General features: G+C 38.1%; 1 protein-coding gene across 3 annotated transcripts; it reads right to left on the bottom strand.

Annotated features, from left to right (window-relative positions):
• Positions 1-17810, bottom strand: ODR4 (odr-4 GPCR localization factor homolog). 3 transcript variants are annotated; one of them, XM_074877139.1, is made up of 14 exons: positions 17297-17617; positions 16097-16231; positions 15528-15659; positions 15050-15145; positions 13456-13562; positions 12705-12741; positions 12438-12578; positions 11732-11827; positions 11150-11215; positions 9631-9759; positions 8917-9007; positions 7139-7324; positions 1873-1965; positions 1-705 (listed from the first exon to the last, which is right to left on the bottom strand). In XM_074877139.1, exons 2-14 carry the CDS (start codon positions 16193-16195, stop codon positions 638-640), a joined length of 1341 nt encoding a protein of 446 aa, XP_074733240.1. In that variant the 5' UTR covers positions 16196-16231; positions 17297-17617; the 3' UTR covers positions 1-637. The 3 variants fall into 3 exon arrangements, with proteins under 3 accessions (XP_074733240.1, XP_074733239.1, XP_074733238.1); XM_074877138.1 differs by lacking the exons at positions 1-705; positions 1873-1965; positions 17297-17617 and adding exons at positions 3444-4084; positions 17710-17810; XM_074877137.1 differs by lacking the exons at positions 1-705; positions 1873-1965 and adding an exon at positions 3445-4084 and having other exon boundaries at positions 17297-17634.
• Positions 17811-17857: the final 47 nt, after the last annotated feature.

Below are 17857 nucleotides of genomic sequence, written 5' to 3'. Positions count from 1 at the left end.
AAAAGTTCTATGCGTTTTATTGATTTCTGAGTTCTCCAGGTCTTGAACTAAGGTATTTACAGGCTGCATTGGTCTAGTCTTGAAACTACTAGAAACTGTTTGTGTCCCTGTTACGCTAGTTAACCAGTATTACCTAAAACAATGCATACGCTGAAATGCTGGCTTCATTAAATCTAATTTTTCCCCAATTAACTTTAATGAGATGAGAATTCTCTCAGCAAAGGAACCCTAAAAGGAAGAATTGTCATACCAGGTAACTATGCTAGAGTCTTACCAATAGCCTGAAAAACACCAGTAGTAGCATTTTGCATTAAAACAGCACATCGGAAGAAAATGCAGGGTCTACATTTGTTTAACGGATTTTTCTAGAAAATCATACTATCGTTCATTTATACAGAGCGACAAGGTTAGTTTCCTGTAAACCTGATTCACATTCTACTTGATATTGTAACTGCAAGATTCTACTTGATACAGTAAGTGCATGCTGGAACAAGGTAACTGAACCTACCATTACAATTTATATTGCACATCTAACCTGTGATATTTAGGCAACAATTCTTAACTACTAATATATTAAACCCAGATGTTTCCATCTTGTAACTGGCCAATACTTCCATGAAGTTCCGGTTGCTTGAGTTTAATCACTGAAGTAATTGAAAGAGAAGATCGATGCAAAGACTGCAACAGCAGCTGCTATTACCACACCTAAAATAACAAAGAAAATGCATTCAGTGAGTGCCAAGGGCAGCACAGTCAGCAGCAGCTAGGGTGTGGAGGGCAGGGTCAAGGTCAAGGACAAGCAGGAGGATAAAGAGCCACCCCAAAAACTATCTACTGCTGCTAAGCCTAAATCTAAAGCTACAACGTCAGATAATTAAATTATAAAAGCTCCATATGACATTTCTAATCAGAGCAGGATCCTTCCAGAAATCCAGCTGACTGTATACTTCTGCAGTACCTTAGCCACGTCCTCTGCACTACTGCTTAATTCTAGGAATCAGATGAGGAAAAATAACAAAAATTTTAAGCTTTAAGAAAGAGAAGCTATGAAAGTTTTTTCTCTTCTGTGTGGCATTACATCTACTCTGTGTTTGTAGCACAACAATCATTTCCCTATTCATTAACATGCTTGTTACTGATGCAGTTGAGAAGATGACAAAAAAACCCCAGAACACCTGAGTGATGATTCAAGGGAAAACATTTTTACATCCAAAGCAAACACATATTTACTGCTACTACTCTTTAATGTTCCAGTTACCATGTTCTACTTCTAAGAATTAATAGAAAACAAAAGTTACTGTTTTGTTGACTGAAGTGTAACTGTATTTTAGTACAAAAAGACAGTCAAAACTCACAGCAAAGAGAACCATACTAAGTGCAGACAGATCTATGAGAACTGGACAAAGGAGTATCATGGAGAAGTTGTATTTGAAAGCAGAGTTCTGTGGCTGGTGTTCCTTGAATTTTTGAGGGTTACCATCAGCACCAAGCCCATACGTATTTGTCAGCTTCGGAAGATTAGCAAGTCACTAGCTGATTTATGGATGCCTGCTTGACAAAGCCATTCAACTGTGTTTATTTTTAAGTACAGAATTATAAAAGTGGTGGCTCTCCAAAAAAGAAATAACACTACATGAGCCTTTTGTATCAACTTGTAGGCTGAAGGAATGCAAATGCCGTTTTTGTTCCAACAGCAGGCTCTGCTTTCTTCCCCAGAAACACCCTGCACCTACATTACTGAAATGGACTCATTTTAGAAAAGTATTGTATGAACTTCACCAGTTTTTTAATAACGCTGTGGATGCTAACTGTACTGAAAGGGCCCATTATAGTTTCTGGATGGCCATAACAAAAATCAGGGAAGTAACATACCCATATTTTGTTGAAGTTTCAACAGCAATGTTGCTTTTGTCAGTTGTTTCTGTGGTGTGTCATCCATGTTGTCAGTAACTGGACAAATATCAACTGCATGGAAATCAAGTGAAGAAGTAAATACCAGGTGAAAAGCTAACAGCTGTGTTTTACAGTTGAATTAATGCAAAAGGACAAGAACTTCATATCAACTTTATAAAGTACATTTATGGTAAAAACAGTTTATTTCAGTAGAAATGGTACAGTAGCAACAGCATAGTACTAAACTATTCTGTATGGCTGAAAGAGTAAAATAAAGAGGAAAAAAAAAATACATTTGGGAAGGAGTTCCTCTTCCAAAACTCATTTTCCACACCCTGTTCCCAGAGTAAGACATCCAACCCCCTTTACATATCCTGGGGAGAATTTGACTATTCTGAGAGGGAACCACCAAAATGAACCATTAACCACTTTCCAACACCAAAGTTTTCCTTTCAAAGCCATCTGTCAAGAGTTCAGGCTACAGGCAAAACCCACTGCCACTAAAAGAGTGAGCCCAGAAATATTTCCCTACCCAATAGCCATAAATGCATTTTTTCAAAGCACAGAAATTCTTTTTTGACGATCCACTAAAATTACACTTTCAGAGGAGGCATAGAAGGCACATTCCTCTTTGGAACAATTACTAAATCCTTAGACTGCTCAGCCAGGACGTGAGAGAGCTTGTCTCTATTTCCAGACTGATGGGATTCCAAACAAAATATGAATTTCCTTTCCAAAGATTTCACTAATCAATTGGCTATACCCATCTTGTTAAAGAGAGGGAGGAGAGAAAGAAGGGGATTAATCTTGAGTCCTCTGAACCTGTTTGCTTGTCCCACACAGAGCAAGCATGTTTTGGACTACACAGTTCAGTGGTAAGATTACTTGATGGTAGGGGGCCAAAGGCCTTCAAAATTTGCATTCCTGTTTCCAGGATAGCTTGCTAAGACATCACTCATCAGAAGTTCTGATTACAATTCAGTAGCTACTATTGCAGACATCTTCTGGACAAGTCAGCAGTAAGAGAAAGCGTCTGTGCTATTGCAGTGAGATCTGGATGTCTTCAGAAAGAACAGAACGGGCATGTTCAGCTAAGAAAAAAAGCCTAACAGGTTGTTCTTGTTCAGAAGATGAAGAAGAAAAAGCCACAGCAGTACCAGATATCAAGTTTTAGCAGCCCATAGACTACTGATCTTAATAAAAATAGATCTCCCATTTCCAGAGTGGGGTTGTCAACCACCTGTAAATTACAAAGTAAACAGTCGAGCAGTAAGGCACATCCCTTGTATGATTCATATGAAAATGATTCATGGAAAAGTACTTTCTCTATCATATCATTAGCTATGGGGGAAATGTATAATCTAGATGTGTGATCAGAAAGGTTGTTTCTGTCATCTAAGATGAGTCGTGCATGATTGTCTTCCAAATCTTAAATCAAACTTGCACAAGATCTGTTGTTATGCAAAAGCACTCAAACTAGACATTTAGGACCAGTCTTTACCCATTTTTACCCTTGAACCCACTGACTTTGTATAGAATGTACTAGAGCAGAGCAATTAGTAACTGTCTGATACGAAACTTAACAAGATAGCAAGATATATAGATATGCACACACATACATATGCACACATGGGGCCTAAATGTTGCTTTGAGACGTCTCCACAAGTTGCACAAATATGTATAATAAAAATAAGAACACAACATTTCAATGCAAGGGATGCTATTTTGAAGAGAAATTATCAAGTATCTCTGAAGCCCACCAGTCCACAGCAAGGCTGTAGTTTCATCATTATTTTTTCTGTGCAAAGGAAAACACACCCTCATCTGCCCAAAATATGAGTAGAAATCTTCAACTAGAGTAAATGCATTACTAATTGCTGCAAGATAACTTTTTAAGCAAGCACCTTAACTAGCACAGTAAGAGCACCACATTCCCTCTGAACCACAACAGTTTTCAATTCATAAATTAATATATAAACCAATAACATATCCCTTTTAGAGAAGCTGACCACCTTTCTTGGGTCACCTTTGAAGTCTACATCCAGCAGGTTTCTTTCTGCTTTAGTTTTGATGAGCAAGTAGGATAGTTTGTGCCCTCTACCTTCATGTTTCTTTGCACCTTCAGAAGAACTGTTGCACTTTTCTGAAGGTAACTTTTGAAGCTGCACATCAAGGCAGCAATGCTCACTTGCTGGAGGGGGCATGGGGAGAAAGAGGAAAAAATAAAAAAAACAAACACCCTTGAGCTATTTAGTTACCAAAGGCATTTATGCCATTAAATTATGGAAGACTTGCACGTGAAGCAGCTGTAGTATAAATCACACAAAGAGTTTTCAAAAGCAGATGCTTTCTAGTATCAATTATATGAATCCTTAATTCTTCATTAATTCTTAAATTTGCTAACGAAGATGGGGATGTGATTACCACTAATGAAGTCTTATTTATGTTTATCCACTCAGGGTATTTAGCACACCACCCTCCCACCCCCTGCACAAAGGAGGAGCAGGGATTTAGTAAAGCCAATCATAAATGCAGAGCTTTCAATTGCTTGTATTAAAGCAGTAAATACCCTGAAACTACAGCGTTAGAGCTATTTATATCTTTCAATTATAAACAGGTCAGTTTTTACTTTCTATTTTCCATGTAACTATTGCAAAGCATAACCCAGTAGTGACCTCACTGGAGAGCTGTTCAAGGAATCAAGAGAATAAAATTGTAGGAGACAGCAGCAGAGGCGTGCTAAGCAAGCACATAAAACTGACCTTCTCAAAATACCATTATTTCATATGTTTTGACTAAAAGCTGCTTAAAAAGTAAAACTTTTGGTTATACTGATTAGATCCTCCTTCTCTCAAGTGCATCTTTTAAAGAGCAACAAAAAAAGAAATTATTTCAAATGCCTGCTCATGTTCTTTAATTTTAAACAATTTTTTTTAATCAGCAAACTTTCCCCAGAACTTCACTATGGATAGCATTTCCATTTAATTCAACGTTAGTGTCTAAGACCACAGGAATTGTGATACAAACAGAAAGGCTGGTATCAGAATTCACTACAAACCAATTTTCACACCATTACTGAATATAGAGTATTATTGATAAAGATAGCACCAAGCTTTGGGAAAAAACAAATGCTACCCAAACTGGAACGATGCATTGAAAACACCTTTACACAAGGGAAACCACAAACTCTCATTATGTCACAAAAACAGCAATACTTAGACACTTCATACTGAAGTACCAATAAATATCATACTGCAAAATTAATGCTTTTCTTCACACTTCTTACACAAGTTAACAAGTCTAATTTCTAAAACAGCCTTACTGGTATTAATAAAAGTGTATAAATAAACCACGAGTTAATAACACCATAACAATAATTATCAAACAGTGTTGTGCTGATAGCATTATTACTATCACTGCTATTAACAGAACTCATTCTAAGGACAAACTTTATGGTGTTTATTGGGCCAAGGCCAGTCTCTCAGTTTGTTCTGAAATCCCTTTTCTATGTTTTTTTCCCTTTCCTCTGCTATGCACTTACTTTAATTTACTTTTTTTTTTCTTTTTAAAGAAGAAAATAAATCCCACACACCTAACTATAACCTGCAAGCTACAAGAACACACAAACTCATTTTGTGAGCTATCTGGACATCACATATATTAATGGCATTAAATCTTTGTGAGGCATTGTTGTTAGTCTAATTGTGCTTTCTTCCTACATCCTGATCATACATCCTTACATAAGCAATAAAGCTCAACTGAATCATCTCTCTCCCTCCCACGCCTATCTCCACTGCTACAACAATATTAATTTGCTTCCCTAAGTTATACTAATTCCTTAAAGCTCAGTAATAATTAGCTTTTAAGATTACTAAAGTTACTCTTATAATGCAAGAGAGATTTTTATTGGCTTTCCTGTTTTTCTTGAGGTTCTTGAGCTGTGTACATCTTTGACTTCTTGAGATAATGAGTCAGACTCACTGCTAACAGGTTTAGTTAAAACCTGGGAAAACTGTCTAATTTGGAAAGACATAAGAATCTGTGATTAGCTCTGAAATTAAGAAACTCAAAAAACCCTCCAACTAAACAAGTAGGTCAAGCAGAGTATCAGTTACCACAGTTCACCCGACACAGCAAGCTCATGGCTACATTCTCCATTTTTTGTTCCTAAATATCAATATTAAAAAGTGTCCAAAGTTCTTATCTGAGAATTAGTGATATTATTTTTTTAAATTTACATTATAAAACCGTAATCTGCAGCTCACATTCACACTGATGGGAGAAAAAAGGGAAGAAAAGAAATCTCTTCCATAAGATCACAGGAATTATTATTAGATGCATTTGAACTACAGCTTTGACTCTACATTGAAATCAAAGTCATATGGGGAAAAAAAAAAAAACAGGAAACAATACAAACCAGAAATATTCAGAAAAATAAAGTCAGTAACCAGATTCTCCAAAATATCTGTATTAAAATGAATGTAAGAGTCTCATAATCAGATCATAAACTTGTAAGACATTCAGCAGAAAATGAAAAGCTCTCTCCATTTCCTTTCCATTTTGGGTCAGTCACAAAACTTCAGTTTTGGGCACTGCATTTGATACATAAATGAAAACACTCAGAACAAAGAAAGGTACTTGGTATTTTTGAAAGTCAGGTTTTAGCATGAGATCATCCTGGAAGACACATTCAAGAATATATGTATTTTTTAATATTTAGTGAAAAAAACAGTAGATTTGACTCAAGCTTTCAACTTCTTATTCTAACTTATTCTTAGTATCAGAACTACTCAGCTCTTAAACCACCAGAGTTGAACTACTAAAAAAGTAACCAGAACATAAAGCTTTACAAGTTTTTCTTAACAGTTTATTTGCCAATGTAGATCACCCTGAATTCATGTGCAGAGTAATGTACACAAACCTTGTTCAACCATATATTTATGTATCTACGGTAGCTCATGAGCCGTAACCATGGTTGCACAGATAATGCAGTGAAAAAGCAAAGCATTTGAGAGAAGAGAGAGAGAGAGATCTGTTTTAAGTCAGATACAAAACCTGCAAGAACCCTTACCACTTTTCACAAATATATTAAACTGTAACTAGATTGATATAAACCTTTAGAGCTTGATACGAAGTAAGCCAACTTTAAGCATATCTATATCTAGATAAAACTGGCCTATGCCATTAGTCAGTGTTTTCGTAATCCATGATGCAGTCTATCCTGGTTCTCAGATACTGTATTTACCTGTGTTAATCTCCTCTGCTATATGGATATCTTCAGCTTGCACAGATTGATCCAACATCTCAACAAAACGTTCCTGAATTTCTCCAGTGGCCTCATCACCAAACTTATAATCACTGAGCATCACATTGGATCCAGCAACAGGGACAAACAGTCTTTGAGGCAAGCCATGATATTCCCTCTCAAAATCTAAAAGAAAAGGAGGAAAAATACCATCCAACTAAAAGCCTTGCCAGTTATGATAAGATTCCTCATTAATCTCTGACCATAAGATACAGCTATTGCAAAAGAACTGCTCAAGGTTTCCATGTAAAAACCCTGTTTTCTGGCATCGCTTGTTCAGTTGCTACTGTTTTGTGAAAGTTTTGGCTGCTATTATACTGATTTATGTTCTAATGATCTCTCCATAAATGCCCAAGACACCTCCAAACTAGACCATAAAATGTTAAACAGACCTATTTTTCACGTTTAGAATGACTGGCAAAAGAACTCCGGGAAAGACTGCAGATAAGAGCGTACACAGAACAGCACATGATTTCAATACCACAAAGGATTGCAAACATTTGGCTGCTTTACGCCATAAACCACAAAGTACGGGTGCCACCTAAAGAGGAAACTGAGAACTGCATGCAATTGAAAACAAGCTTAAATCATACAAGTTGGATAAAGCTGGCTAACAGCAGAAGGAACCACGTTAGCCTAAAGTAAATGGTAATTCCGAGCATGAATCGTTCTTCCTTACACGATCAAACTGTTTCCATTTCTTTTCACTACCAAAGATAGTATCTTTTTAAAGGCTTTCCTTTATATAGGATCTTCAAACCGATTTTTCAATTAACTAATATTTAAAAAAAACACCAAAACAATACCAGAAGATAACTTGACACCATTGCACTGACTCAAAGAAGTTTAAAGAATCACCCAGCATGAGCTAGGAGATCTGGTCTCAGCATATACCCCCTTAGTTTTTAATATAATCACAACAGGAAGTTTTACTTCCATTAGATCAATGTGCATTGTGTTCTGGCCACTGCATGGTGCCCTGTTAAATTCAAGCTAACACAATCCAGCAATTATTCATGGTGCTGAAATAAGATCTACTTATTTAAAAGACACAAAGCCAGTAAAATAGTATTTGATGAAGAAAAATAAATCCAGGGGGCAGAGACAACACAAATTATATATTTGTATAGTTAGTTAAAAAAAAAAAAAATAGTCAGGATACTTCTTCACACCATAATCACTACATACAATGCCAGATTTAATTTAATGGAGATGAACTACTGAACTTCAGAGCTCATGCTTACTAGGATTCATAACACAGGTGATACAAGGACATGGAAGGCCATGTCCAGATGGTTCTTTTAATCCTACCAAGTTTCAGCATACTTCAATATTAACAGCAATACTGTACAGTGATTTAAAAAAAAAAAAAAAACAAAAAAACAAAAACAAATTTAAAATGTGCAAGTTACAGGCAGAACTTCAGAGACAGGGGTTTCAACTACAAAATTTTTAAAAATTAAAAAATTTCTGATCAGTGAGCAAGAAGCTGAAATTGCATGTTGTGGTCATGAGAAAGGAACACAAACCTCGTGTGAAAACTGTGATGCCAAAGAACGTACCTGAACTTAACAAAAATTCTCATGATTTCAGAAAAATTCAAGGCTGCCAAACAAATTACACTATTCGTTTTTTATCCTGTTCTAACCAAAGCAGAATTTTCTATGAGAACCAAACTTCACTGCAAATGTAAGCTGTTTTTTTCTCTGAATTCCTACTTTTTTTGTGAGGTCCTTCATTTATAATGAGATCTTCAAACAATATTTCACAACGATCACTCAATGTGTTTATTATGTCTCTCTTCAAAGCCTGCAAGGACAAAGCAAAAACATCAGTAATATAAAAGCCATTTGCAAAGCTTTTGACTACTAAGAAACAACAAGAGTCCCTCACAGGGTTTAACCCATGTTGAAAGAATATTATTCCAGAAAATAAAAACTTTCAAGAGAATTTTAAGAGTCCAATAAGGAAAAGTTAATATCAAAAGAATTAAAATCAAAAAAGAAAACAACAAAAATGAAAAGCTGAGAAAAATGTTTTCTTAAGAGTAAGAACTGACAACTTCTAGACATTACTATTAAAAAGAAAAATAATCACAAGGCATTGACTCAATAAGGGAAAAAAAAAAAAAAAAATCACTGAACAAATAAAGCTGTATTTTCCCTCTACACATACAAAAATAGTCTGTAGCCTTTTCTTAATTCTAAATTAAATTAAAATAAAAATTAATTTAGAAATTTTAGATTTCTAAAAGTGAAAAAGAAACTGAATCCATCACACATGCACACAGATGGTTTCTAAAGAAGCCCTTATGTTCGAGGGGACGAACACCTTGATGCCAGTTTAGACCATGATGTTTTGGCAAAGAAAAACCAGTATGACAAATTTCATGTACTTCAGAAAAATGCTTTTTTTAACCACCTTTTCACTACCTGAATAGCTTCTCTGACTTTTGGCTTGTTGTTATGTACGTAGGCTCTGCATTTCACAGCACCTTTGAGATTTATGGAACCACTGCAGACCTGGACTGTAGCTGTTGATCTATGACTTGAACTCTGGGACTGAAAAATAAACATGGTTCAGTTTTATCTTGTTACCTAGGCACTTACAGCACGAATAACAAAAACAGAGCTAGGAAATTACTAGCATACCTTAGATGTTTACATATAACCTGTTTTCCCTCATAATTCAGAATTCTAATTTTTATTTTTTTTCTAGCTTTCTTAGTGAAGACTGAAAATGCCTCTCCTTTTTCATTATGGAAAATTTATTTACTTTTCCAGATATTCCATTTCTTGCAATTTATATATTTGTGTCTATAAGACTTCTAAAACTTTTCAGGCAAGTGGCTTGTGACTAATATCAATATTGTAATCTAGAAATATTTTTAAGATTTTTTTGGTTTTTTGAACGATGAAGTCTGAATGTTTACTATATAGTAGACATAGCCTATGATATCCTGAGAGTCATCCCATCAGTCAGTGCTAGATTATATATGTGGTCACATTGAGAACTGTATCAAACTGTTGCCTAGAAATATTCGCCCTAATTACCAAAACAATGAGTGTGCTGCATGAGGCACTCTAAGACAACACCTGGAAACACCGGGATGCATAACTTTCACATGAACTGCATCAACTACCTCTGCCAAAATAAAAAGCTTTCCTTTCTCTGAGGCAATTAACCACTGGAACAACGTAACAACAAAAGAAGTCGAGATACTCATCAAGTCTTTAAAATGGCATTTTATACATTTCTAAAAGTTTTGCTAAACATAACTTCAGAGAATCTAGGAACTACCTGACAAAGCAGGACAGCCTGTGCTGTGCATGAAGCCTACAAAACAATGCCTGGACACATTTGGACTTTAGGACCTAGTCTCAGGCACCTAATTCAGGGTTCAGGTCAACATAACCTCTGGTAGAGAGGAAACTTCTGACACAGACCCAACAGCTCCAGACTATGATTCAGCTCACAGGATCTGCACCTTAATCCAGAACTAGTGACTGAGCTTCTGATGAAAGCATTCAAGTAAATGTGCGTAGCTAGCCATGGCAAGTTGAAGTGTGAGGGTGATACTGAACTTCAGAATGATTTAAAGTCACCCTGAAATCAACACATGCAGGTACGTACAGATACCCTACTATTAAATTAATTAGTTCACGGGACTCCATTTCTATAATCAGTTTTTCAAATTTTCCTTGCAGCATACTGTGCAATTCTTCAGCAACATGGTTATCACTGCACAAGAACTTTTAAAGACATGAAATACGCAGATTTGTCCACAATCAGTTTCACAGTCAATAACTGGGGGCGGGGGGGGGGGGGGGGGGAAGTCTTAGGATTAAGTAAACTGGATTTCTAGACAATAATTCAGAATGTTATTTTATTTTTTATTCTATTTTAGAAGACAACAGCGAGGTTATACTTTACGAACCACTAAATACTTACCAGCTGTGTCAGAACCTTGACATCAGAAAACTGAGTGCTGGACTGAGTATTTCCTCTTAATTTTTTCTGAGGGAAGAAAAATTCCTTGTATCATGAAACATGAAAAAAGATCTCTCTGAATCAGCCTCCTCACTGTGGTATAAAATGTGCCCTAGTCTATAGCTTTTAAGAGAGAAAAATGGTGCATAGAAAACAGCCATGAGAATATAATTACAAAACTAAAAGGAGAGATTCAGTCATCAGCCAAACAAGGCACTTCCACTCTGTTAAACATTTAGACATACATACGTCTTAGAAATCTTATCACCTACATTCACACCTTACTTATGTTTTTTAATGAGACAGCATATAGAAAAATTTTTAGTCAAACTTTACATATAATTATTGTGTTCACATTGCCAGAAGAGGCAATCTGCAGCAATGAAGATGGGAACACAAGCGGTCCTGAGATTAGTTACCTGACACAGGCCAATTAGATCAACAAATATTGTACAGAAGGCATCTCAGCCAATGCTTTATCTCTAACTAGAGGTTCTAACTACACATCTATCAGAGTTCAATTCCTTGTTGTTCGGTACTCACCTGCCCTTCCAGTAGCTCTGTATCATCATCTTTAATTTGTCCATTGATCAGAAAAACACTGTCTTCTATCTGTTTTGACCATCGATTTAACCCATTCTTTAAAAAAGTGCAAACACAAAAATCTCATGAGAAAAAAGAATTTCACTAAAAGAGTTGGATAGTATGCTAAAATTATAGAAATACATGTTTCAACAGTTACTCCAAGAGACTTTTAAAGTCTCTGAAAAATCTGTCTATATGCTTTTCTGAAACTAAATCTTAAAACCAGCATGTTCAGAATATATCCCTTAAGAAACAAGCATTTCAAAATACTGAAGTGCTACCCCAGGGATTTCATTTTTGTAGAGAGGGATGCAGCCTACTGAAAGTCAATTCATATTAAAAGCACCCCATACCCCTGTTCTCAGTGGATGTAACCTTTCACCAGGTGAAGCAGAAGAGACTTTAGTTTGACAATTACAAATAATTTTGAGCAAAGGAAACTGTCAACACTAAGCACAGCAGAAGAAAAGCTATCCACATTTTTTATACTATGAATGCTTCATAGGACCTTCAAATTACATGTAAAAGAGGAATACCTGTCAAATATTCTCCACTGTTTAGTTCTACTCCACTCACACTATTGAAATCTTTCTTTCTCGCTTTATTTTCAACAGAAAAAGTAGGGTAGAGACCAACTACAAAACTGGTGCAGCCGGTTAGTTACCTTGGTATTCTTCTCCAAGTCATGGTTTGGTGAAGTAGCAAGCAGTGGAATGTGAATATTAACATTTACTGTGCAATCCAAAGCTAACCAGGAAGCAGAGAGAGCACTCTGATATTTCCAATCTGCTGGTTTAGCTGAACTCTGAGAGCAGAAAAAAAACCAATAAAGCATCTATACAAAACACTGTATAACTCAATTATTTTTTTTTTTAAAGATTATTTGTTACACATTAAAATCTGTATATGACACAGAGGGTGACCAGCTTACCTTTGGATCTTGGACATCATAGGTTCGGCAAACTACTCTTTGCTACTTAAAGAAAAAGATCCAGTGAAAAGCAAAAAACCGAGCAAGAACAATTCGTAATTAACTTGGTCCTTTACTTCTTTGTTGAGCTAATTTATGCTCTGAAGAAAGTTCTCACCTTTCATTAGCGTAAAAAAGTGGAAAAACATTTGACTGTAAACTCCAACTATCATAATGATGCTGTCCCATCTCTTACAAATATATTAAGATCAATAGGTATTCACAGGGAGACCACCAATGCACCAATTTGCAATTTGTCCTCGTCTCTCACCTAAGGAAACACCTTGCTTTCTCTACTTGAATTACCTCATTATCAACAGACCCAGCACTCTTCTGCACCACTAGTACACATCCCACATGCCCGCTACTTCCCCACTTCCCTGTAAGTTATCACTGATAACAGCAAGCTCAATAAACTATACAGTATTTTAGATGTTTTTTTCAATTTATGCAAAGCAAAACTGACTGGGGAAGGCAAAATTTGATGCCACCACATCAACAAACCTAACATTAAGAAATGATGAAAATTTTGCACGGCTAAGAGGGTCAATAGTCTTACTCATGGCTGATCAGAAACCTTCATGATTTCACCTTATTGATCTGAATTCAAACTTAACTTCCTCCTCCCAATTTATCATTCACTCAGAAATAACTACAGAAAAGAGGTTGGGGGTAGCAGTCTCAACCAATAAAGCTTGCTCATAAAGGATACTTTTTTGTAGCAGAACAGATTTGAAGAGCTGCTCTGTCCGAGACCTCCTCCTCAGCAGGTTTCCAGAGACGCCTTTTAGTCAAGGACTTTTCCACTGAGAAGATTAGCTAAAGATAAAAACAAGTATTATGGATTTTCCCACAAAAAAAAAGGCATTATAATTTCTGGAAAATAGTCTTGTACTAAAGTTCTAAGTCCAAGCGATATCATAATTATGTATAAATGGGAAATACAGCTTACATGTCACATTAAAAGAACATTCAACAAAGATTCATAGGCAACTACTCCAAAGCAAATGTTGTTTGTGAAATCTTAATTCAGCTTCCTCATAAATCAAACCAAGCAACACACATTCACGTATTCAACTTGTATGCTTTTCTCCTTGTAAAAATACTACAGCTTTATGCCTACTAGTCGAGGATCAGGAAAAACAGCTGTGCAAAATGGCTACTAGATTCACAGAATCATCTAGGTTGGAAAAGACCTTGAAGATCATCCAGTCCAACCATTGACCTAGCACTGACAGATCCCAACCACACCAGATCCCTAAGCACTAAGTCAACTTTACTCTTAAATACCTCCAGGGATGGGGACTCCACCACCTCCCTGGGCAGCCCATTCCAATGGCTAAGAACCCGTTCTGGAAAGAAATGCTTCCTAATATCCAGTCTAAACCTTCCTTGGCGCAAATTGAGGCCATTACCTCTTGTCCTATTGCTTGTTACTTGGTTGAAGAGACTCATCCCCCCTCTCTGCACCCTCCTTTCAGGTAGTTGTAGAGGGCGATGAGGTCTCCCCTCAGCCTCCTCTTCTCCAGACTAAACCCCCCCAGTTCCCTCAGCCGCTCCTCGTACGACATGTGCTCCAGACCCTTCACGAGCTTCTTCAGTAACCACATCGGAAACGCAATTGCATTGCACTGCCAAAACTGAATCTTGGAACTTAGGCTTCAAAACCTACTCATGCTTAAATCACTTACCATGCCTACCTTATGAAAACTATAAAATGAACCTACATCTACAGAACAGAAACTAAATATGGCACTAGATGCCCCAGTACTGTAACAAAAATGCATTTTAAGTCTATCAGACAGTAGCACATTCTAAGTAGTTTTTAAATATAACCCCACACACCTAAGTCAAACACCGCTAGTTCTATACAAGATACTCCTTTTAAAGGAATCAGAGCTATAGATCTTTCATTATTGTAAACATCTCTAATCTGAACAATTCATTCAGGAAAAAAAGCTAACATGCTACCATTACTAACAATTGTGCCACAAGGATTTAGCTCAATATAAACCTCAAAGATGTTTTCCTTATGCCAGAATGTCCGTTTTCAGTAAACACAGTGAGATCTGCTATTGCAGTAACAAACATCACAAGAAACAGAAATTCAGCTAGTACAAGCTGTGGTACAGTTCCACAGGACAGCGATTTCTGTGGTTTCCATCTCAAAACCATATATCAAACCAGAATATTTGTGCTTTTAAAAATAAAGCAACAAAGCAACCACATATACTCAACTCAATGATAGAGAATTACTCAAATACACACCTAAAGGTATTCCTATTTCCACCAGGAAGTCTACTTACCTTACGCAAAGCATTTTGACTATCTTTTGACAGTTCTGGAGTTGCAATAATAAATACACCAAGAACTAATAAGCCTCCAGGAAGCATTCTAGAAACCTTAAAAATAAAAATGAGCATTTATTAATAGGAATCAGAGATCTAGCAACCATGTAACTGGATATATCAAAAATGTATAATCAGACAAGTATGCATCAAGAGCAGAAATTAAATAAGCAAGACTGCTTTTCACTTTTAGGTTCCTCTGAAATGTAGGAACACATCTCAGATTTTCTCGCTCCAGTCCTGTTAAGCCTTTACTTCTTCATGAACTTTGAAAACAATATAGATATTTTGGTTTAAAATATCTATGCCTAGCACAGTTAGGAAGGTTCTTTTTATAGAAAAAGGCTTGAGATTACACTAGTGATGAAATAGTTTTTTGTTGATCTTATTTCCTTTCTCTTCCTCCCATCCCCTTCACTAACTCAGACTGTGCTACCTGACTGGCGTGTGTAGTTATCCATTCTTCATCAACGGATGCCAGTTTTGAAGGACTGATGTGGTCTTCCTTCTGCTCCTCCTTTGGAGGCGTTCGAACAGCCCGAATTACGTAGTCTCTTTGTGGGGAACACTTTCAAAAACACCAATATAAGCAACATACCATGAGACTGATATCCAGTCTGAGAATATACTGCATAATATAGTAACTATAAGGGCTGCTTTACACTAAGTATTGTTAAACTCTATAGTAATCTGTTACAAAAATAATTCCTTCATGATTTTTTTTTGCCTTTGCCTTAAAGCTTTGTTTAGCGATAAATTTTATCTTCACGATTTTAATTTCTTTTCTGTGAGTCATATCTTTCACAAAACGATTTTAAAAGACTTGAGTAGTTGGTTGACACTGCAAACCCTTTACAGAAGTCCCTTCTGGTCATATTACCACCCTCCTGCATTATACAAGCTCAATGTGATGTTACTAGACTACTTATCCTAGATAATTAAGGCCAAGGGGGTTTTCCCCTATTATCATGACTGAATGGAACAGACTTCAGATATTACACTTACCTGCCCTATTAACAGGCCAGTGACATAAGGCTTTAAGTTTGTGCTGAGGTCTGAAAGATACTGCCCAATAGCTTCCTCAACAAAGTAAGTTCTACCCATTGCTGCAGGTTTAAGACTAAGTATTATAGCTCCAACCTGCAAAACAGAGTGTATAAAGTCAAAGAAAGTATAAATACTACACCTGTTACATAAAAATAAGTCTCACACAAAGATCCTGAATAGATTAATACTTTATCTGTCAACAAAGGTTACTTGAGTAGCTTCATGGTCCGCCGAGTTTGGTTTTTTAAATGAAAAGCGTAAGTCTCTATACTGGAGAAAGAAGTATGTGACCCTTACCTGAAAGAAAACTATTTTAAATACCTGCCACTGAAATGACATGGCAAGTCATGCAAGTAAATGCTAGGAAAAACATGTCTCCAAACAATTTCTCGCTGCATTATGTTTCACAGAGAATCACAGAATCATCTAGGTTGGAAGGGACCTTGAAGATCATCTAGTCCAACCGTTAACCCAGCACTGACAGATCCCAACTACACCAGATCCCTAAGCGCTATGTCAACCCGCCTCTTGAACACCTCCAGGGATGGGGACTCCACCACCTCCCTGGGCAGCCCATTCCAACGCCTGACCACATTATAAAGAAATACTTCCTAATATCCAGTCCAAACCCTCCCTGGCGCAACTCGAGGCCATCACCTCTTGTCCCATCACTTATTACTTGATTAAAGAGGCTCATCCCCAGCTTTCTGCAACCTCCTTTCAGGTAGTTTCATCAGAGGCCAGAATATAAAGTGTGCATTTTTGCATTCTCATTCCTCTTTGACAGAGTTGCTAAATTCCACACTTCTACTTAAACATGCCATGCACAATTGTCATTCCAGTCCTAAGGCACTAGAAGTAGAGCATCTGTGGAGCATCCAAACGCCATTCTCACAGCTGCCGTCAGCAGCCATACAAATCACAGACATGGGGACTGCCACAAACACTTCTCCCTTCCGTGCGGCCCTGTTCTGAAAACTGCTTCGCACGTTGAGGACTTTCACGACAACTGACTGTGAAAAAGCTGAAGCTAAAGATCACACGGTGAGGAAGCAAAGGGCATTCTGAGTCCCCGCAGAGGTGTCTGCTGGAGAAAGCGGCACAGGGATGGCAGAGCTGAACCTGTGGACTGGGGCGCGGAGAAAGGCTGTCACCCACCTCACCCCGCCTCAGCCCACGCAGCCGGGCCGACAGCCCCTCCGCACCGCCTGCGCCCACACTGGAGCCCGGCCCAAAGCTCGGCGGCCGCTCCCGCGCAGCTCCCCCACCGCCCCGGGGCGCGGGCCGCCCCCAGCGCTCCCCGCACTGGCCTGACGGGCGCGGCTGCCGCCGGGTCCCCAAGCTCGGCCACCGCCACCTCAGCGCCGCCGCCTCAGCCGAGCCCTGAGGCGGCCACCGGCCGCGTCACTGTCAGGCGCCTCCCGCGCCCGGCGCGGCGGGATGACGCCACCAACCCCGGCCCGAGCGCGGGAAAAGGCCCCGCGGAGGGAGAGCGCAGGGCCGGCGCCGCCATGCTTGGAGCGGCAGAAGGGGTGACACCTCCCCCTGCACCCCGCGGGCGCACAGGACACCTTAGGAGGCCTAGCGGCCTCGTGTCGAGCTTCAAGACGAAGCGCTCGGGCCTCCTGTCTCGATTTTAGCAGGTTTCACGCACCAACCAGCGACTCTCGCCTCACCCAACATGGCGGAAAGAGCCGCCTTACCGGAAGCGGAAGTGCC

This window comes from Strix uralensis, chromosome 8 (genome assembly GCF_047716275.1).
Source record: "Strix uralensis isolate ZFMK-TIS-50842 chromosome 8, bStrUra1, whole genome shotgun sequence".
Taxonomy (NCBI): Eukaryota; Metazoa; Chordata; class Aves; order Strigiformes; family Strigidae; genus Strix; species Strix uralensis.
The sequence above is the reverse complement of the archived record's forward strand: the minus strand, read 5'-3'. Positions and strand labels throughout refer to the sequence as shown.